A 23,351-nucleotide genomic window follows, 5' to 3' on the forward strand; every position below is an offset into this window, starting at 1 on the left:
ATGATAGTGAAATTTATTTTGGATCTGAGCCTGTTTGTGGGTTGTGGTGTGTGTGTGTGTGTGTTTTATTTTTTATATAGGTTTGGTAACTGCCTTTTTAAGTGAGTTTTGTATGGAACATTGAGAAGATGACATTATGGTATATAGTCTTGCTTTAGTTTGCAAATGAATCTGGGAGGAATTGGGTCTAAAGGGTTTGTGGATTGACTGATTCTTTGGAGGATCTTCTTCATCTCTTGGGGGTGATGGTTCTGAAGTCAGACTGCGGGATGCTGTCTGGAGGGCGCTGAAGTGATCCTGTAGAACTTAATCGCCATACTAGGTCAGACTAAGGGTCCATCAAGCCCAGCATCCTGTTTCCCCACAGTGGCCAATCCAAGTCGCAAGTACCCAAACATTAAATACATCTCAAGCTACTATTGCTTATTGATTAATAGCACGGAAGAAGTGGTGGTTAAAGAAGGAGCATATAGTTTGGATTTTATCCACAAGGGTGAATTATCTGTGCAAGGGATGGGGATATGAATAACTTTGTTATCCCAGGTGTGGGATGAAACTTTTAAAGTTGTAGTGACATAAATTTAGCTCTGTCTCTGTTCTCCACAGGTATTTACTTTTACACTCTGGTGCAGTCCCTAATAGACTGGGGCTACAAGCGAGATGAAGATGTTAGAGGTGCTCCTTATGACTGGCGGAAAGCTCCAAGTAAGTGAAGCCTCCTTACTTAATGAGATGGTACAGAAACCTATTATCTCATAGGAGTCCATATTCAGTCGCTGTCTGGATAGCAAAGTTAGCCGGATAAACTTATGTGGCTAAATTTGGAGGTATATTCAGTAGTGCAATTGCACTAGTAAATATAGCTGTCTATCTTAAAGTTAACCAGATAAGTTATCTGGCTAGCTCTAGGCCAGCTATTTGGCACGACCAGACTTAGAGCCTGATTTACGAAGGCTTTTCTCCCATTCTGTGTCTGTGGGGGAAAAAATGCTTAATAAACGAGGTCCTTAATTGGATAACTTGTCCAGCTAATGTATAATCTGCTAACTGCGATATTCACTCTCCCCAGAACGCCGCTAAATTATCCAACTAAACTTTTTAGCCAGACAAAAGATCTGGCTATGATTTAGCCAAATAAGTGCCCATATATTAATTTAGTCAGATAACACTGAGGTATCCAGCTAAATGCCTCTGATTATGGACCTCATACTGTTTATCTTGTTAGGCTGCTGATTCCAGGTAACTTGAAAGATATGGAAGGAAAAGTGGGAATAAAACAACTTATGCTTCATAGAGAGTACCTGTTCCTTGTTTCATAATGCATATATTAAACTAGAATCTAGATGCTGCTATTTTAGGTAGTTTAAGTCAGAGTAGCTGTTCTTGATAATGAGAATGACCATTTAAACTGTGGAATCCTGGGCTGGACACGTTGCTAGAACTATGCTACTTCAACATTCAGTTGATTTCTTAGTCTTTGTAATGTAACACCTTTGTAATATAAAGTTTCTCCATTGACAAGTAAGGTTGAATTATGTCACATGGGGTGATGCATCTTATGGCGCCAAACAGTCCCTCCTCTCCTAGTTCATGGAACTTTTGCTGTACTAAACATGCATAGAATTTCGTGAGCCTCTGTCTCTTTTTGTCTTTAAGTTTCTGCATGTAACAAACCAACTCAAGAAAGATCATTGATGTGGGTTCAATCCTATCTATCAAAATGATATTAATCGTGAAACCCAACACTGTGCAATTTAATTTCAACACATGCAGCATATACAATTTTCTTACTTCCTTGAAAAATGCTTTTTTGAAAAAAATTTTTAGGATGAAGGCGGTGGTTTCATATATTTAAAGCAAAGGCCACCCAGGCTAAGCTATTGTTTTTAATCATTAACACACCAACCAGCCTCCTAGTTTATATACCATTGTGCTTAAATGTGCAAAAATTATCCAAATTCTAATATTGTCTGTGTCCTCGAAAAATGTACTTATCTTGAGCCCAATCGGGCTTCTTAAGCTCATAACAACCGCAGTCGCAAAGTACTTAGCTGAAAGCCCAGGTCATGTTGTAAAGCCCCCGACTTATTTATTTAGAATTTTTATATACCGACATTCTTGATAAAATATCAAATCGTATCTGTTTCCATTGAAACAGAACAATCGCGGCTGTGGAGTTACAATGAAACAAGTCGTCAAATCAATATATAACAGTTGAATATAGGAAAAAAATATAAATATAGATAAACAATTAAATAAAATTATAAATAAATAAAACTATTATAGATAATTGATTATGAATAAAAAAAACAGGTCGTCAAAAGACATATGGCAATTATAATGGAGCAGTGGAAAAAGCAAAACATAAAGTAAGGCGATTAGTATATATTGCTATGAGTAAGCGGAATAGGAGGGCGTGTCTGGGCCCAGTGTAATAGGGTAAACCATGAGGAAGGAGCGGGTTGGGAAGATCAGGCTGAAAGATGGTGAAGGAAGAGCGAGGAGGGGGAGGGATGAGTGGCATTAAATCGAGATCGGGGGATATGCTAGAGAGAGGTTGTGTCTCTCTACGGTTCCGTTAAGTCTATTGACCAGTGTCCTGTTATGTCCTTTGACTGGTGTCTGAATGTTCTCGAGCCTCCGGGAAGGCTTGTCTGAAGAGCCAAGTTTTGAGGTGTTTCTTGAATGTTTGAAGACAGGGTTCTTGTCTCAGCTCTGGGGGAAGCGAGTTCCAAAGGGTGGGCCCGGCTGTAGAAATGGCGCGTTTTCTTAAAGTGGTTTTGATCGGAGGTGCGTATAGAGATCCTTTATAGGCGTTTCGAATTGGTCTGGTAGATGTGTGTGGACGAAGTTGGAAGCTTAGCTTGAGATGAGCAGTGCCGTGAATGTCCTTGTGAATCATCATCAGTGTTTTGAAGGTGATCCTGGATTTTAAAGGGAGCCAGTGCAGGCTTTGTAGTATTGGTGTAATGTGGGCTCTTTTGTTTGAGTTGGTGAGAAGTCTAGCCGCAGCATTCTGGACCATCTGGAGGGGTTTAATAGTTGTTGCAGGGAGACCTAAGAGAAGAGAATTGCAGTAGTCTAATTTTTGTAAGGATGATAGACTGTACTACTAGTCGGAAGTCGCTGAAATGCAGGAGAGGTTTCAGATTTTTGAGAACTTGAAGTTTGACAAATGATTTTAAATTGAATAGGTTATCGAGCCGAACCCCAAGGTCTCTGACAGGAGGAGGAGTGGTTTATGGCTGCTTTTGCGAATTGAGATGCGCTTTGTGAGTTGAGGAGATTGTGGTTTTCATCTGGAGAGATGATGAGGATTTCGGTCTTATTTGAGTTGAGGATAAGGTTCAGGCTGGTGAGCAGGTTATTGATGGATTGTAGACAGCAGTTCCAATGTGCCCATGTTTTTTGCAAGGATTCAGTGATTGGAAGAAGGATTTGAATGTCATCGGTGAATATATAGTATTTTAGTTTGAGGTTGGAGAGTAGATGGCATAGAGGCAGCAGATAAATGTTAAAGCGTGGGAGAGAGGGACTTCCAGGTTTGTTTTGATTGGGAGTGATTCTTTATTTGTACAAGTTTCGAAGATTCTTTATCAAGGGTTGTCCTTTCTGTACCAAACAGATGTTATTTAGCCGCTGGGATCCAAATTGTTGTTAAAAATCCATCGGTGCTCAAAAGCCTCCTCCCCAGCAGGTAGATTAAACGGCGGTATGACGCCAAAACGCTCACTCAAATATTTTAAAGTCACCCGGGTTTCCAAGAAGATCCAATCAGTAAAGACGTTACAATAGAGATACCCAATACGTCAAAACGTTATATCAGAGACATTCAATCCACTTGGTCATTCAGTCCACTTGGTTGTTCAGTCCTTAGCTTATGTATCCAAAATTGCTCTCGATAATTAAGTCTTGATATCACATCCCCCGATTGTCAAACGTGTGCTGACAATCATTACAATGAGCCTCTAATGGAGCTGTCAGATTTAATGTTTTTTTATCTGCGATCTGTGTTCCTTTATTCGCAACTTAACCATTCTGCTGGTGTGGCCAACATATACTTTCGGGCACGGACATAAATTGCATAGATTACCATCGCAGTTAAACAATTGGAATTGTTCCTTCTCCGAATCGTATATCCTTTCACTGGATCAGTCCAGGATGTACCTTCCATAGTATACTCACATACCGAACACTGTCCACATTTACTATGTGCTCCCTCGGTAATAGGCAAAATTGTTTTATACTGTGAATGGACTAAGTGATCTTTAATGTTACATCCTCTTTTAGTGGCCAACAATGGACCTTCACGGAATATATTATGTAAGGCCAATATGTGCCAATGTTTCCTGATCGAGGCCATGATTGTGTGTTGCCTTATAGCACATCGACTGGACCAGATTAAACATTCTTCCTTATTGTTGAACTTGTACTGTAATAAAGAGTCACGATCACTATATTTGGCATGCTTATGCATGCCGGATGGCCTTCCTCGGATAACCTCTAGAAGAGAACCTGTGGTTCAAAAATTCGGCTTGTTTTTCAAATTCTGTATTAGAGGAACAAATCCTCCGTATCTGGAAAAAAGTGGGAATCGGGCAAACCCTTTTTGAAAGAAATTGGATGGTAACTTTCATACCTTAATAAGTTGTTCTTGTCCGTTTTCTTTCTGTTGATCGTAGTCATCAATGTATTGTTACAAGTCAAAACCTGCACATCCAAATAGGCTTTTTGTTGACTGCTATATTGATAAATGAACTTGATACATATCCATAACAAAGTGTTGTAATTTCTCCTTTGTTCCCTTCCAGATTAAAAATAAATATCATCAATGTATCTATACCACTGATCTATGTATAGCATCCACTCAGATGTATAAATGAATGGCTGTTCAAAATTTGATACATACAAGTTTGCCACTGATGGCACTAATGATGATCCCATTGGGATCCTGATTATGTGTTATTACATCTGAAATAATTGTTAAACACTATCTTTGTTAACATCAAGATAAAATATTTAGGTATTCTTTTTGTGCTGCTTCCACTAATTATTTCTTGGGTCACTATATCCATCGCGGCTTGCTGAGGAATTTGTGTATAAAGGGATTGAATGTCCAATGGCACCAACCATGTGGATCCCTCAGTCACCTGTACCTCCCGTAGTTTAAGGAAATGTATCGTATCTTTTTTAAATATGACACTTTTTTGAACCACTAGTGGTTGAAGAAAATGATCTATAAAGACCACCAATGGTTCTAAAACAGATCCATTTAATGACACAATAGGTCTAATCAGTGGATTCTCAAGACTCTTATGAATCTTGGGCAACGCATAAATCACAGGTACCCGAGGGAAAATTTTGTATCAAAATCTTTTTCTTTAGTGGTCAAAAAGGGCACCTCCAACACCAATTTTTCAATATCTTTCTGCAAATCCTGTGTCGGATCATGTTGTATTTTGCTGTAAAACCCTTCCTGGTTAAGATGATTCAACAAGGCGGTTTCATATTTATCACAATCTTGGAGCAGTATGGCTCCCCCCTTATCCGTGGATTTTATAACCACATGATCAGATCTCTCTAAATCCATTAATGCTTCTCTGTGTTTCAAAAAGGGTTTGCCCGTATCCTACTTTTTTTGGATACGGAGAATTTGTTCCTCTAATACAGAATTTGAAAAACAAGCCGAATTTTTGAGCCACAGGTTCTCTTCTAGAGGTTATCCGAGGGAAGGCCATCCAGCATGCATATAAGCGTGCTAAATATAGTGATTGTGATTCTGTTACAGTATAAGTCCAACAATAAGGAAGAACATTTAGTCTGTGTGTTGCCTTATAGCACATCGACTGGACCAATCATGGCCTTGATCAGGAAACATTGGCCTTGCATAATATATGACGCGAAGGTCCATTGTTGGCCACTAAAAGAGGACGTAACATTAATGATCACTTAGTCCATTCACAGTATAAAACAATTTTGCCTATTACCGAGGGAGCACATAGTAAATATGGACAGTGTTCGGTATGTGAGTATACTATGGAAGGTACATCCTGGACTGATCCAGTGAAAGGATATATGATTTGGAGAAGGAATAATTCCGGTTGTTTAACTGCGATGGTAATCTATGCAATTTATGTCCGTGTCCGAAAGTATATGTTGGCCGCACCAGCAGAATGGTTAAGTTGTGGATAATGGAACACCGATCATGGATAAAAACATTAAATCTGACAGCCCCGTTAGTGGCTCATTGTAATGATTGTCAGCATACGTTTGAGCAGATGAAATGGACTGTGATTGAACATGTTCATTTGACATCAGGGGATGTGATATCAAGACTTTAATTATCGAGAGCAATTTTGGATACATAAGCTGTGGACTGAATGACCAAGTGGATTGAATGTCTCTGATATAACGTTTAGACGTATTGGGTATCTCTATTGTAACGTCTTTACTGATTGGATCTTCTTGGAAACCTGGGTGACTTTAAAATATTTGAGTGGGCGTTTTTGGCATCATATCACCATTTAATCTACCTGCTGGGGAGGAGGCTTTTGAGCACCGATGGATTTTTGACTGATTTGGATCCCAGCGGCTAAATAACATCTGTTTGGTACAGAAAGGGCAACCCTTGATAAAGAATCATCTTCGAAACTTATATAAGGCGGGGGCTTTACAACATGAACTGAGCTTTCAGCTAAGTACTTTGCGATGGCGGTTGTTATGAGCTTAATTTGAGCCCAATCAGGCTTCTTAAGTGTATTTTTCAAGGACACAGACTATATTAGAATTTGGATAATTTTTGCACATTTTAGCACAATGGTATATAAACTAGGAGGTTGGTGTATTAATGATTAAAAACAATAGCTTAGCCTGGGTGGCTTTTGCTTTAAATGTATGAAACCACCGCCGCCTTCTAAAAAAATCTTTTTCAAAAAAGCATTTTTCAAGGAAGTAAGAAAATTGTATGTGCTGTGTGTGTTGAAATTAATTAAATTGCACAGTGTTGGGTTTCACGATTAATATAATTTTGATAAGTTTCTGCATGGAAATGTACCTTCACTCTCTCTAATCTGTTTAGTACTTTATAGTTTTTTCTTCTTCAAACTCTATTTCACTGCTTTGACAGCCCCTCAACAGCACTTTTCGGTGCTAACGAAAAATAAATTATAAAAAGTGTAAAGAATGTCAGACTCCAGGAAGGCCACCTCCAGTGGCTGAAAGATGTCCATCACCAATGGCCACGATATTTGCTACAGATGTTTGAGGCCACACCACAATGCAGCAATCTGCTGTACCTGTAGCTGGATGTCACCTAAGTCCCAGAGAAACAGAGCCTGGAAGATGGAAGAACTTTGTAGGTCGGTGAAAATCAAGAGAAGTTCCTCATCTCAAAATGGGGCCTCCTCATGCTCCCTGCATGCCGAGCTGAGCAGGAGCTCCTTTCTGCAGTGCCTGTTCCTGGATCCACTGTTCCACTGGGGTTGAGCAAGGCGTGTAAGCATTACAATCAAGAATCTGTGAGCCTTTCTTTGGCCTTGCAGGACTCATCAATGCATAAGAAGATGACCTACCATGTGTTGGAGCTGGCAGTATGCTACTGAAGCTAAGGTAGGAAACTGTCCAATTGACTCACTAGGTTCTGACACCATTGATGCACCAGGCCTTGTGCCCTATATCCCCCTTCACACATTCAGCATCAGTTCAGCTGATGAAGCTTTTCACTCCTTCAACACATCCAGCCTCAGATTCACAGTTGCTCTGCACCGTGGTGCAATTGGAATACCTGTCCCAGCCCCAGCACCAGCCCCATTGGTGAACTCTATACATTCAAGGCAAGAACAATTATTGAAGGACCCTGAGAGTGATTCATTGTACTTACCTCCCTCCATCTCAACGACCTTGTCTCTCTCCTATCTTCTCAACTGAGGACTTTGTGCCAAGTATGCTGTGCTCCACTGTTCCTCTGGTCTCCATGCAACCACCAGCCCAGCTGCCCAGGAGAGGGCTTATTCCTGGAGTTCATTAGGAGCTTCTCAATAGAATGAACTCATATTGGTTTCAGAGGATGTCTCTGCCCCAGCTTCTGATCAGAGGACACAGCAACCTATAGACCAGGTAGCAGAATTGATGAAAAATGTCTTTGCCTCATTGGCAGCTAGTAACAAGGAGAGGGCACCCTTTAACCTCTCCTGTCTAGAGTGGCAGATTGCTTTTCCATCAATAAGCAGGGCTGAATTAGACATGATCTATGGTGGCACCAAACAGATTTATCTGTCCAAGCTAGTAGAGCTTTGGGCTCCACTGAGCATGTGTGGGATTTCCCTCCATAGCCTCTTCAGTCTGTTTTTTGCCTGAACCACAGCCCAGATGTGTATTCAGTCTCTCTAAATATTTTTTCAGAATTCCTTAATTTTTTTTTCTCTTCAGTTTTCTTTACTTTTAGTTGATTTGCTGCTCTGCAGCACCCTCAATAGCATTTCTTAGTGCTACAAAAAAACCCCCAAATCTTCTGCCTCCTCAAAGTGGCCGTACAACTGTATCCTTGGTAAAATGAAGTCCCTCATGGCATGTTCATGCTTTTCCCTGAATATGTCTGAGGACCTATCTGCTTTCGCAACACTCCAGTACACTATGCATAGAAAAACTGTATAAGTTTCCCAGACTCCCCACAGTGCAGAGTTGTCTGCCGTGTCGGAAAATGAGGTAAGTGGGAGCTCCTCATTACCTCCCTCCATCGGCCTAAAAGCCATAGGATCTGGTATTATAATTGCGTTTATTAAACTGGCACCTTCATTAAAGAAATGTCGATTATAGTGTGCCGATGGATGCACTGCTAGTCAGGGTACATGCACAGAAGTACTAGGAGCAGCTGTATTCAGGCCACTCTAGCTCAGCTGCTGAAGGTCTTATCTTATCTGCACCTTTCAATTACCATAGCCCTCATTCATTCTAGGCTAATAGTGGAGGGTTTCTGATTAGAGACTCCAGCTTCAGTATGTTTCATATTGTCCCTTGTTTTTTTTTTTGTTTTTTTTTTTAAAGGGAAACCTCCTATTGAGGTGCAAGAACCTATACTTGTCATCCTTTTGATGACATCTATGCTAGTTCAGAGGGCACATCAGTCAGTGAACCAGACTGTAGGTCTAGCACAGCCTTAGACTTCCTTGCCAAGAATGTCCAGCAGCCTTATTCGGGGCAGACCCAACAACAATCTGCTGATGCGGCAATTGGACAACTGTGAACCCCAGAGAGTTTGATCTCTGGGATTCATAATCATCCAGCTATTCAGCTTTGTAGCCAGAGGAACACCAATAAGAGTTGTTTCCACATTCCTTGCGACAATCAACCAATGAATCATTCATTCATTTTAGGAGGTTGGTTGTTGTTTGACCCATTTCTGCCAGTACAGAGCAGATAACTAGATCTGTTTATTTCTACCTCACACTACTATGTGAAACAAACTGTTTCAATAAACGCAATCTTTGAATTTAAATACAAGCTTTAGTATCTAATATATTCATAATAGCACATCATGTATCACACTTCCTAAATTATTTTGTTAAAAATGTTATAGCAAAGTTCAGCTGAGACCAAAAAATTCATTAAATTAATTTTTCACACTATCCCAATACATAAAAACATACAAACTCCCTAACATCCACACCACACATACACCTCATTCATTCAGTAAATTCTACTTCTTCTAATAATTAAATACAACAGTATGCTTCCTATGTTACTACTCACAGCATGTGTGCAGTGGTTACAGGAGATCTCTGGTATTATCATTAGCAAGACTTTGGCAGTTATTGAATAGTTCTCGCTCTCGCTCTCTCTCTCGTCTCCATGCCGCAGGAACTCTCATCAGAAGTCAACCTGAATCATCCTTGTCTGTGGAGAAATTTCACCAGTCTGAGGAAGGAGTACGGGTCATGACCATCTGGAACAAGCCCCATGAATATTCCCCTCCAAGACTACCAAGGACCCTGCCACGATCCCCTTCATTGTCAGAGTTGTGGGTTAATATCCCTTCACCTCTCAGTTCTGAGGAAGGGTTTACGGGGATTCCCTCAGACCCTCTACTGATCTGCCTGAGCATTCTAAGCCACCAGAAAACCTCTCATACTCCAAATTCTTAGACCAGCTGGATAAGGCAATGAGGACAAGGATCCCTACACCGAATTCTTTGTTCTTCTCTAGATTCTGGAAATCCAGTCTGCAGCAATCCCTGATCACTCTATTCTATGGGATTTACAAATGAAAATCTGTCATCCCAGCTCCAGTAGCCAGGAAACTGGATCTGAAAGAGTACAACAAACCTAGGATTTGGAGTAGTCCAGCTACCATATCAATCAATGGTAGTGGAGTTGGCATTAAAACAGGCTAAGAAGACTAGAATCTTCTCCAATACCTCACTGGGTAAGGACCCAAACTGTTAGATAATTTTAGGAAAAGGTCTTTCGATGCTCAATGCCATCATCGTAGCTCACCAATTTGTGGTGCAATGCTTTATACAGCTGTATTAACAAGCTGAAATCCTTGATAATTGCTGGACGGAGAGCAGGAAAACTATCTGTGGGCTCTTCTGGATGTGCAGAATGAGAACATCAGCTTTTCCACTCGGGTATGAATCATTTGATATTGCAGCAAGATCTTCTGCGGCAGCCATCAGAAAACGTGGGATAGCTTGGTTGAGAACCAGCAGCCTGTGTGAGGACATTCATGACAAACTGCCAACATGCCCTGTTTGGGGGACAACCTTTGCGATGGAAAGGTCGGAGAAACAGTCACCCAAATTGAGTAGCATTCTGTTTTCCAGTCTTTCTTGACACGATCTGAACCGTTTTTTAGGCATCTTTACTTCACTTTTAAATGCTCCTTCTTCCAGAGACAGACTCCCTGCTAGTCTTAGCTACCACAACAGCAGCTTATGGAACACTGACATCCGTGCAAGAGACGTCAGCCAAAGATGCCACAACAGTCCCAGCCTAAGCCTGTACCTAGGGGTTTTTTTTTTCAATTTCTATTTATAGAAGACTTCTGATTTTTATAGGAATACTTTAACAGAAATATGACTTCCCAAAGAAAAAAAATCTAATATGAAAAAATACATTAAGTTTAATAAATAAATAAATAGAAAATAAACCATAAACAAAACTTTTTTTATGGTGGAAAGGAGGAAATAAATTTAAAATAAGAGAAATTGATAAACAAGCAAACAAAAAAACAAAACACTGAAAGGCTATGATGGAGACCTAGGCTAGGATAACAGACTCTTAACCATTGATGTCACCACTGGGGCCCTTAATGTGACCACTTAAGATCTTTCCTGGATTTAAAGACATTAACTCTTCTAGGGCATAGAAGATATAATTAACTTGAGAATAAGTGACTAGGCAATTTCTGTTGATAAGCAGGCTGAATAAGCCATTATGTGGTGACATCATCCAGCGGCACCAAATTGACTCTTTTCTCTCCTAGCTAGAGTGCATGCAAATCTATCTCATGCATATTCATTGTGGATATCCTGGAGACCTAACTGGCTAGGTATGTCCCGAGGACTGGGTTATAGAATACATATTCACCTTAGAGCAGGTTAAGTCTCCTAGGTATGCAACTGAAATTGAAAATGCATTTATGCTTATATTTTTAACTAGCTTTATAAATAGCATTCTGAGCTGAATGGGGTACAGCAGGACTAGAATGGTGGTATAAGATTGCCATATAACTTGTTTCTCTGCTGGTATTTCTTAGATGAGAATGGAGATTATTTTGTGGCACTGCGAAAGATGATTGAATCGATGTATGAAGAATATGGGAGTCCAGTCGTCCTAATTGCCCACAGCATGGGTAATATGTACACTCTTTATTTCCTTAACCAGCAACCTCAGGACTGGAAGGACAAGTACATCAAATCTTATGTGTCATTTGGGGCTCCTTGGGGAGGAGTTGCTAAAACCCTCCGTGTTCTTGCTTCAGGTATGTGTATAGTTGTATTTATCTCTGCTAGTGGCATTGCAGCCATCTATTGGAGTATACTTACCAATAGATTTGGTACTAGAACACCACAGTCTATAGTTGATACATGGAATGAGGATCTAAGCACTGTGTTAGACTCTAGGGCCTGGAAGACTATTTGAGTGTCCCACCATTCACATTTCTATATGTACCAGATGGGCTGAACTCAAGGAACATATAGAAATGATGGGTGGGAACCTATTGCATTCCCATTTTCTATTCTAAAGTCTTTCCAGGTGCCTGTGCCACCTATTCAAGAGGATGCGGTGAGTTTGGCACCTATATGCACATGTGGTGATACTGCCAGAACGTATGACTGTTCGTTCTGGTCTCAAGTAACTCGGGGAAATTGCAAACATACTAGGTTTGTATATACATGTTGGGCCAAATGTAAGAGGGAGCCTCCATCTTGGTGAAATATAAGATGTTGGTGAGTCAACTGCTACTCGTTGCTAGGTTTACTGTTGCCATTTCTGGAAATCTAATCCTGGTGTAGATTATTGGTGAACCTAAGTGAAGGATATAGCAGACATAGAAACATACAATATGACCTAAAATATGAAATTTTTAAATGACAGAATATGGGTCCATCTTGCTCAATTTATGGTATTACCATAAATTGAAGTTGCATCTATAGATAGTTTCTTAATAGTCTCTTGCAGCTAGATTCATCAAAAAGTGTTACTAATGTATTGATAACGCCCGCAATAACAAAAAAGGGCATATTGAAATTTTTTAATTACCGCACCACTTGTTACTACAGATGCAAAGCGGTAAGTTATCGCTTGGTACAGTAAACTTGGCGCACCGAGCGGCATCTTGCGCTAAGGAGAGAGAGAGCGAGCCTATCTACAAGGCCCTCATGGTAGTTAAGTATTTATATCTCTACAGGAGGTCCATCTAATAGGTCAAGGTGAGATGCTAGTGGTGGTTTCAGGTTTAGGGGCCAGTTTCTCATGTAGAGTGAGATGCACGAACAGCACAGTACAGCATACCTTGCTGAAGATTTGACATCATATGGAGTGAGGAAAGTCTCACAAAGACGAAATTTCTACTATGTTCCATCAAGCTAGGGTGAGAGAACATAGTAGAAATTTCGTCTTTGTGAGACTTTCCTCACTCCATATGACGTCAAATCTTCAGCAAGGTGTACTGTGCTGTTCGTGCGTCTCACTCTACATGCGAAACTGGCCCCGAAACCACCACCAGCAAGTCACCTCGACCTATTAGATAGCCCTCCTGTAGAGAGAGAGATTTATTTTATTTAGACATTTTTATATACTGTCGTTCCATGTAAAAATGACAACAGTTTACAAAAAAAATATTCATAGCTGTAAATCGATATATACACACAGTGAGGCTCTCTCTACTCCACTCCTCTCCTCTCTCTTCTCCCCTCTCCTTCCCCAAACCCAGAAATGGCCAAAATGCAGTTCCAAAAATTTATCACAAATTGCATTTGCGCCATGTGTTATGAACAATAACACATGTGTTAATGTCATAACGCATTTTGATGAATGACCCAGTCTGCTAGGACTGCTTTTCTGATTGCTCATTGCTTTGTTTTTTTTTATATGACGACCTTGGGCTTTATACATAATTTGTATTTGCCTCTGTACGAGGAGTTCTGCCATTGGTTTTCTTTCTTTATTGTTGTATCCTGAAAAAACTTAGTTATATAAAAAAAATCTGGATAAACATAGAACTTACTATAAGGCTAAATGGAAATAACTGTGTTGCAGCTGAAATGAATTTTGGAATATATCTACTGAAACCAATGCTTTCCTCAGGTTCTAATAAACAGACAGCTTTCACTAGTTGTGCAGGCTTAGCTCAGAGCTTTTGTGCAAAATGGAGAATTTAATTTAATATGAACATTTATTAACTGCTTTTCTAAGCTATAAAACTATCCAAAGTGGTGTGCAAAATAAAAATGAATACAAAAGAACAAGATAAATCTACTAACTTTGATCTTACACAGAATTAAACATTTTATACCAGGGATAACCACTTCAGACAGGATTAAGGTTGCATCCTCAGTCAGGACATGGGAAAACATGGAGAGTCCTATCGAAGTAGTTCAAATCTCCTATGCTATGAAGGGTTACAAATGTCTTAGTTACAGTGACTACAATATGACCACAAGGTAGCAGTATAACACAATGTATACCAGAACATTCCTTGCCAGAGAAGATACCAGGGTTTAACTTTCCCAGAATATATGGCATTAAAATGTATTGGTTCATAGTATTCATACATTCTCATGAAACAGGAGGAGTTCTATTGAAGGTTTCACTGTTCTTTGTTTTGCTGTTTTTTATCTTTCTTGCGGACCTTCCCATTTCTGTTGGGAAATGTTTTCACAACATTTCCCAATGGCCTTTTGTTCCACTGGATTTGTCTCTGAATACGACAATGTCACCCTTTTGCCCTCCCAGAAGAAGGGTAGTAGAATTCAAAAGGGCATGGGATAAACACAGAAGATCCCTAGTGATGATGATGGAAATTGGATAATCTGTTAAACTCCAAATTTATATTTCTACATGGGAGTAACCTGCATGGAGCGGCAACTTATTATCCTAGGAAACTTGACAGGTAGACTGGATGGAGGACTGATTTGGTCTCTCTCCACTGTCATCCTCCTTAATGTCTGATTATGCTAGACTGTTATTTGTAGCAACTGTGCAGGATAGTGAGATGTTTTCAGTGGTTCCAGAATGTTCTGGAAAGGCTTTGGAGATCCTTAGTGCTGAAGTCCTCAAGCACTGGAGCCATACTAGTCTTGAGTGAGAGTAGTGGGAGTCAGGATGACAGGAGCCTCAGGATCAATAGATGCAGGAACTAGGGGTTTCACATCTGAGTCCTCAGTAACGAGCGTAGGTAAAACCTCATGGGGTGAGTCAAGTGGGTTTAGTCTCCGAGAATATATTCTAGGATGTGGTGAGAGATCCCAATCATGTGTGCCCAGACTTCACACATGTGAAGAGTGGGGAGAGTCGAATACTCATATGCATCTTTCGACAGTGGAACTAACCTTAACTGTCTCTGAAGGCACCAATAAATTTGGTTCCACAGTCAGAATGCAGCTGTTTGGCTGGTCCTCTGAGAAGAATCTTCAGAAGGCATTTATGAAGTTTGAAGTATTCATGAAGTCAGTAACTTCACTGTGGTCAGTGGAAATGCTCATGCATACAAACATCACAGCCTGTTAGTTTGCTTGTTCATCGTGAAGTAACAGACCAAGGTCTGAAACTGTGTAATATTACATAGGTAAAGGGTGATTCATGCTAAGCTAGTTGACCTGCCGTCTTTTGCTTTTAGAATCTGTCATATAGTTTGCGGTATTTGATTCACATGTAAACTACTGCAGCAGCATGGTTAGCCAGAGTGGAACCAGGCTGCTGGCACTAACTTTGAAAACCAAAATGGAGCAGCTTTTAAACTAGAGCATGGTGAGAAGGAGACAGTAACTCAGCAGGGCATAGTTCGGAGGAAGGTATCTTCAAAGGATATTGGCAAACTGTAAGTTAGAATGTATGTGTGAGAGAGCTGGTTGTAAAAATTGAAAAAAAAACCCCAGATATATTTACATTCAGAGTATATCATCTGAAAAATAAGCAGGTTGTGGGCACAAATAAAAATACAAATAAAAACTATTTAACACGTCTGTATAAGAATGCCAGAAGTATGAAAAATAAGACGAGAGAGTTATGGCATGAAAGGAAGAGAGACATAGCAGGCATCTCAGGGACTTGGAGGCAGGAGGATAAATAATGTGACACGGTGATGTCAGGGTACAAATTATGTCAACAGGGCAGATAAAAATGGTGGAGGGGTGACAGTCAAGCAGGATAAAATTTTGCAGGAAACTATACTGTGGAATTCTTATAGATTAGAAATTCCAAGGGTAAATGGGAAGAATATAGTAGTGGGGAAATATATATATTAACACCTGCCTGACCAGGATGAGGAAAGAAATTTCAAAATGCTAATGGAGATTAGACTAGCTAGTAAAATGGGCAAAATAATAATGGGAGACTTCAGTGACCTTGAGCAACGATTGGGTAAATGCCCCATCAGGACATGCGAGGGAGGTAAAGTTCCTAGATGCCATCAATGACTGCTTCTTGCAGCAGTTGATCATGGAACAGATGAGAGGGGAACTATATTAGATCTAGCTCTCAGTGGAACATAGAGGTGGTGGACCTGCTTGGAACAGTGATCAAAATGTAAAAATCTGACAAAATCATTGGAGGATGAATGCTAAGGAAAACTACTGCAGTAGCCTTTAAGTATAAAAAGGAAGATGATAAAAATGAGGAAATTTGTTAGGAAAAAAACTGAGACAATCCACAAGGTTAACCCATTATGTCCTAGTGTCCAGGAAGTGTGGACTCTGTTTTAAAATTACCATCCTTGAGGCCCAGACAGAAATGTGTTCTGTGCATTGAAAGAGGGCGAGCCCAAGATGGCCGCCTGAGCAGACACGCTGCTAAGAAGCTCCCGAGATTGTTTCCTTGATTCTTTGATTTCCTCTATATTATGCCTCATACTAAAAGAAAAGCGAGGGTAAGAGGAGTAGACCTTACCTCTGCTCTGAAGGAGATCTCGCTGCCCCGCATCAGTAGGTTTTTTTTTTTTTGCTGCGGTTACACATCAGATGCTGAGTGAGCAGGTTGCTGAGGGGTTGCTAGCAGAGCGTGCGCTGTCCCCTCTGACCCCGGAAACATCATTAAGCCCTGGCTTTCCAAATAGGCCGGCTCCACCATGCCGTGAAGGAGATGGGCGGGAGTGGGAGGCCGTGGCCCCATCGGGGGGGAACCCAAGGAGGAGAACCATTGGCTCAGCAAGGATTAATATCTCTGGAATCAACTATCATGGAGCCAAATGCTGAGAGACAGCCTCTGAGGAATGGTGCAGAGATTCTGAATCTCGCAGAGTCACTAGGAACCTGAGGCCTGGAGACTGGAGCCAGCGCAACACAGAGAGAAGGAGGTGAGAGACGCGAAATGCCAAAATTTGAAATTACTTTACAAACTCCGTCAGAAATAACTTTGTCCACAATTTGGATTGCTTTACAATCATTGGAAAAAGTCAATATCCGGACTTACCAAAGTTGTCCTGGAAACGAAGAATCAAGTGCTTCTAAATGCTAATGAATTAGTATAACAAAGTCATAAAATAGATGCAATGGAGTTACGGTTAAGAGGTTGAAAAAGTGCAAACATATTGCAAGGTGAAATAATTACTAATATTTTGAAAATATGGAAAATAGTATGAGAGCTCATAATTTGAGATTTATGAACTTCCCAGTTATAATATTTCCCCATTGGAACTTTTCAAGCAATATATTTCACAGATATTGAAGCTTCCTGAAGCATTAAAACCAGTAGTAACTAAAGCATATTATCTTCCATACGGTGAAGTTAATTTTGAAAACATGGAGGAACCAGCAGAGCCATTAGATGATACAACACTACTAGAGATCACAAGAGACATCCTTTGCTTTTCTGATGGATAAAAACAATGTTTTCAGACATTTTTTCAGAAACAGTCAAGTGCTGTTTTATGGACATAGTTTGGTGCTACTCAAGTTAGGAGAAAGTTATTTCTTGCAATGAGAATAGAAGCTTTACAGAGGGGAGCGCAGTTCCAACTTCGTTTCCCATGTAAATGTTATATAAAATATCATAATCAAAACTGTCTATTTTGAACCATCTCAATTGAGAGCATTTCTAGACTCCCACACCTAATAAACGTTTGGTAGTTAACTAAGGATAATGTGTTGAAACCTCTTAGGCTACCTTTATTTTCTGTATTTTTATTTCTTTGATAATTAAGAAACACTCCATTACATGGGGCTCCCCATTATTTTCCTTTATTTTGTCAGTACAGTTTAAGTTTAAGTATATAAGATGAAGATACAATTGTTAAATTTACTATATCTGTACTGTATATTTCAAGCAGGTGTATACTTGTGTGTATAATAAAAAAAAAATCTGATAAATAAAAAATGTAAAAAAAAAAAAAAAGGTTGAAAGAAAACTAAATGACTGCCTGCATAGTTTAATAAGAAAGCCAAAAGGACATCGTTCAAAAAATGGCAAGCAAACCCAAATGAAGAAAATAGGGAAGAGCACAAGCACTAGTAAGTTAAATATAAAAAAGTAATGAAGCAAGCTAAGAGAATTTGAAAAGCTTGCCATAGAAGTAAAAACAAATAAACTTTTTTTCAAGTACATTTGAAGCAAAAAGCCTGTAAAGGAGTTGGCTGGGCTGCTAGATAATCAAGGGATAAAAGGAGTGGTCAGGGAGGAGAAGGAAATAGAAGCAAAGATTCATTTAGTTTTTCTGCTATCTTTAAGGTGTGGGTATGACCCCCCCCCCCCCCCCCCGACATCCTCCTCAGTAAACATTTTTTGATAGTGATGACAGAGCCACTAGGTGGAATCACTATGAAACTGAAGGACATAATTTAGATTGCCAGACTAAAGAATAACAAATCACCAGAACCTAATGGTATTCTCCCCAGAATTCTGAAGGAACTCAGAAATGAAATTGCAGACCTGTTTTTGGTGATTTTCAACCTGTCATTTAAAACAGCCATGATACTAGAAGACTGGAGGGGGGCCAATAGGATGCCAATTTTTAAAAAGGGCTCCAGGAATGATCTGGGAAATTTATAGACTGGTGAGCTCAAAGTTTGTGTCAGGCAAAATGGTTAAAGCTATTCTTAAAAACAAAATTACTGACCACATAAATGGACATACAGTAATTTAAGGGGGGAAGAGTCAACATCGGTTTTTGCAAAAGGATGTCTTGCCTTACCAATCTACTAGATTTTTTTGTGTCCGTGAGTAAATAAACATGCAGACAAATGTAAGCCAGTTGGTATAGTGCATTTGGATTTTCAGAAGGCATTTTAACAAAGTACACATAAAAACTATTGTCAAAAGTTACACAAACATATATATCCTACCCCCATACATGGATATACATACATATAATAACACATCCAAATAAGTTTTCATATGCCCCTGTTGCAATCCTTCTGTGTAGCCAACAAAGGCCCTTGTTTTCACCAATGGCTTCATCAGGGGATATTACATGACTAACTGGGGGGTAAAGGTTACTGGAGTGTGTTGTCGTATAATGTCCCAAAAATGATTATTTGCTTGTCGTGTTTATAGTCTGTATTCCCAATACATTATTCAGACATGAATTCAATTTTCATCCGATGACCGATCCCAGATGTTCTATTTCAGACATTGGACTTTCATAAATCCAAAACACCACAATATATTATACTTTCACAATATTACAAAACCCCTCAACCCTATATATTATGCTCCATCTAATACATAAATTCAACCTACCTTACATTTCACTAGATAGACTGAGGCTGTAACCACTCATAAAATACAAAGTAATTGAACAAAAGACTTCTCATTGGTCATCTGTATGGGCATAAATATACAATATTTGACAAAATTCATTAAAATATTGAAGAAAATATTAAAAATGTAAATTAAATTGCATTATGTCCTGTCACATAAGACATCACCCCATCTTCAACATAGCGTTTGCCATCTATAGAAACCTTATGTGCTTATGAAAATCATTTGTTAATTGGGATAATTGCTGTGTTCATAACAATCTTGTCCAATATACCCTGTCCCCTATTTTTAGCTCACATACACTATATAAAACCCCAAACATTACAGCTGTTCTGACATGCCATCTCATCACCCACATCCATTATTAAAGTGTTTTAAATCCCAAATTTACCATATCCAAAAGAAATGTAAACCTTCAGATTAGAATTCCCTGGTACACAATGGCGGGCTAGCATTTCCTTCATGCCAATAATCTACATAAATATATAAAATTCATTATCAATATCCAATAGCCCGGCAGCATTGTTGGTGGGTATTGACCTATAGCAGAAATAAAGTTCACATTGGATATTGATAATGAATTTCCCAGAGTCCTGAGAATGGTACCAGTGTCCATAGGCCCAAGTTAATTTATCTCTTCTAAGCCGAAGAGCCCTAACCTGGGTAGCTTTTCATCATAGGGAATCCATTTTATCTTTATCATTTTTGTTGCCTTTCTCTGCACCTTTTCTAATTCCGCTCTCTCTCTTGAGATGGGATAACCAGAGTCGCACAATACTCTGTTTGATTGTACCACGGATCAATACAAAAGCAATATATTTTCCGCCTTGTCCTCCATTTCTTTTTGGATCATTCGTAATGCACTATTTGCTTTTTTCAGCACTGCTGCACATTGAGCTGAGGATTTCATGGGGGAGAGCCGGTTGTGTCGCTAAACAAGAGGGGCAAAAGGAGTGCTCAGGGAGGACCAGGAAATAGCAGAAAAGCTAAATGAAATCCTTTCCTCGACCTTTACGGAGGAGGCTGTTGGGAACACACCCACATCTGAAACATTCTTTAATAATGGAGATTCTGAGCAACTAATGGAGGATGTAATAGATCAGACTGACAAATCGGGACCAAATGACATCTACCCCAGAGTTCTCAAAACTAAAACATGAAATTGCAAACCTGTTACTAGTAATCTGTAACCTTTAATTTAAAATAACCACAATTCCTAAAGACTGGAAGATGGGCAGTGTAATGCTGATTTTTAAAAAGGGCTCCAAGAGTGATCGAAGAAAATATAGGCTGTTGAGCCTGATGTTGGTGCCAGGCAAAATGGTAGATACCATTGGCCATATTGATAGAAATGGCTTAATGGGGGAAGAGTCAACATGGTTTAAGCAAAGGGAAGTCTTGTTTTAGCAATATTTTTTTTGGAAGGTGTAAATAAATAGGTAGATAAAATTGAACCAGTTGACAGAGAGGCTGAAAGGCAGAATAGAAATCAAATAAATAGATAAATAGTGGATCTGGACTTTATCAAATGCCTTTTGAATGTCCCTGATGAGAGACTCCTCAGGAAATTACAAAGTCATGGGATAGGAGGCAGTGTCCTACTGTGGATTGGTAACTAAATAAAAAAACAGAAACAGAGGGTACGACTAAATAGTCAGGTTTTCCAATTGGAGAAAGGTAGGAATCTGTACTGTGACCTGTGCTATTTAACATATTCCTAAATGATTTGAAGAGGAACAGGTAGGTAATCACATTTGCAGATAACACAATAATTATTCATGCTTGTTAAAACAGCAACAGATTGTGAAGAAGTGCAGAAGGTCCTTCTGAGATTAGGATAATGGACAACTGAATAGTAGTTGATATTTAATGTAGAAAAGTGTAAAGTGATGCACATAAGAAAAAATCCCAACTATAAGTACCCAATGCTGGGTTTTGTAGTGGGAGCCGCCACCTGGGAAAAGGACCTTGGCGTGTTTGTGGCAATGTCAATTCTCAGCTCAGTGTGTGGTGGCGGTGCTCAGAAAGCAAATGGAATGTTAGGAATGATCAAAAAGAAATAAGAGAATAACACAGAAAATATCATATATTCCCTTTGTATCAAGCCCTGGTGTGACTGCATCTTGAGCACTATGTGCAGTTCTGGTCACCCTATCTCAAAGACAGCAGAACCAGAAAAGTTGTAGAGGAGGGTGACAAATGATAAAAGGATGGAATATCTCCTATGATTAGAGAATACGCAGATTTAGGTTCTTCAGCTTTAAAAAGAGATGGCTAACAGAGTACATGATAGAAGTTTCTAAAATCATGAGTGGGGTGGAGCGGGTAAATAATGGTTATTTTATTTTTTCAAATAATACTAAAGCAAGGGGACATGCCATGAAACTATGGAGAAGGTACAGAGAAGGGCTACCAAAATGATAAGGGGAATGGAACAGCTCCCCTATGAGGAAAGACTAAAGAGGTCAGGACTTTTCAGCTTGGAGAAGAGACGACTGAGGGGGGATATGATAGAGGTGTTTAAAATCATGAGAGGTCTAGAACGGGTAGATGTAAATCGTTTTACTCTTTTGGATAATAGAAAGACTAGGGGGCACTCCATGAAGTTAGCATGTGGCACATTTAAAACTAATCAGAGAAAGTTCTTTTTTACTCAACGCACAATTAAACTCTGGAATTTGTTGCCAGAGGATGTGGTTAGTGCAGTTAGTATAGCTGTGTTTTAAAAAAGGATTGGATAAGTTCTTGGACGAGAAGTCCATTACCTGCTATTAATTAAGATGACTTAGATAATAACCACTGTTATTACTAGCAACGGTAACATGGAATAGACTTAGTGCTTGGGTACTTGCCAGGTTCTTATGGCCTGGATTGGCCACTGTTGGAAACAGGATGCTGGGCTTGATGGACCCTTGATCTGACCCAGTATGGCATATTCTTATGTTAACAACCAGCTGATTCAAAACATATTATAGAAAGTACTTTTTCACTCAGATCACTATCAAGCTGTGGAGTCTGTTGCCACAGAGGACATGATCAAGGCCACTAGCATAGCGGGGTTTAAGAGAGGTTTGGACAAGTTACTGAATGAAAAGTCCATAACACATTCTTAACCAGGTAGACTAAAGAAAGCTATTGCTATCCCTGGGAGTGAGTAAGAGGAATTAGATCTACTTTAATGGATCTGTCAGGTACTTATGGCCTGGATTGGCCACTGTCAGAGACAGGATGCCTTGCTCGATGGGCCTTGGTCTGACTCAGCATGGCAATTCTTAGGTTCTGATGTTTTCCTGGGTGCCAGCTCCTAAGAAGGAACCAAGCATTGTATATCTGTGGTTGAGATTAATTTTCCTATGTGCATCACTTTGCAATTTCCACATTAAATTTCATCTGCCATTAAGATATCCAGTCTCCATTCTCACAAGGTCTTTCTGCAAATCCTAACAATCTGCTGCTATTTCAACAACTTTGAAAAATTTTGCATCATCTGCACATGTGATCATCTCATTCATTGCTCCCTTTTCCAGATCATTTATGGATATATTACAATAGCACAGGTCCCAATACATATACCTGTGGTACTCCACTAAAATCTTTTCTCCAGTTGGTAATCTGACAATTTAGTCGTACCTTCTGTTTCCTGTCTTAACAAATCCAAAACAGGACACTGCCTTCCATCCCATGACTTAATTTCCTGAGGAATCTCCTTTTGAGGGACTTTATCAAATGCCTTCGGAAAACTCAAATGTACTATATCAGCAGGTTGACGTTTTATTTACCCATTTATATACATCTTCAAAAAAATCTAATAGATTGGTTAAGTAAGGTCCTTTGCAAACTCTAACCCATTAGGCCATATCTATATAAATGGCCAGTAATTAGTTTTTAACAATAGTTTCAACCATTTTGCCGAGCACAAAATCACTCGTGGATCCC

General features: G+C 39.5%; 1 protein-coding gene across 1 annotated transcript in view; it reads left to right on the forward strand.

Moving 5' to 3' along the window:
- Nucleotides 1-23,351, forward strand: part of PLA2G15 (phospholipase A2 group XV) — a 67,833-nt gene that overhangs the window by 39,280 nt on the left and 5,202 nt on the right. The window contains exons 4-5 of the mRNA XM_029608937.1: nucleotides 607-705; nucleotides 11,755-11,979. Of these exons, the coding sequence (XP_029464797.1) occupies nucleotides 607-705; nucleotides 11,755-11,979 (324 nt within the window). The remainder of the gene's footprint in view (nucleotides 1-606; nucleotides 706-11,754; nucleotides 11,980-23,351) is intronic.

The sequence above is a fragment of the Rhinatrema bivittatum genome, chromosome 7 (genome assembly GCF_901001135.1).
Source record: "Rhinatrema bivittatum chromosome 7, aRhiBiv1.1, whole genome shotgun sequence".
In the NCBI taxonomy this organism is placed as follows: Eukaryota; Metazoa; Chordata; class Amphibia; order Gymnophiona; family Rhinatrematidae; genus Rhinatrema; species Rhinatrema bivittatum.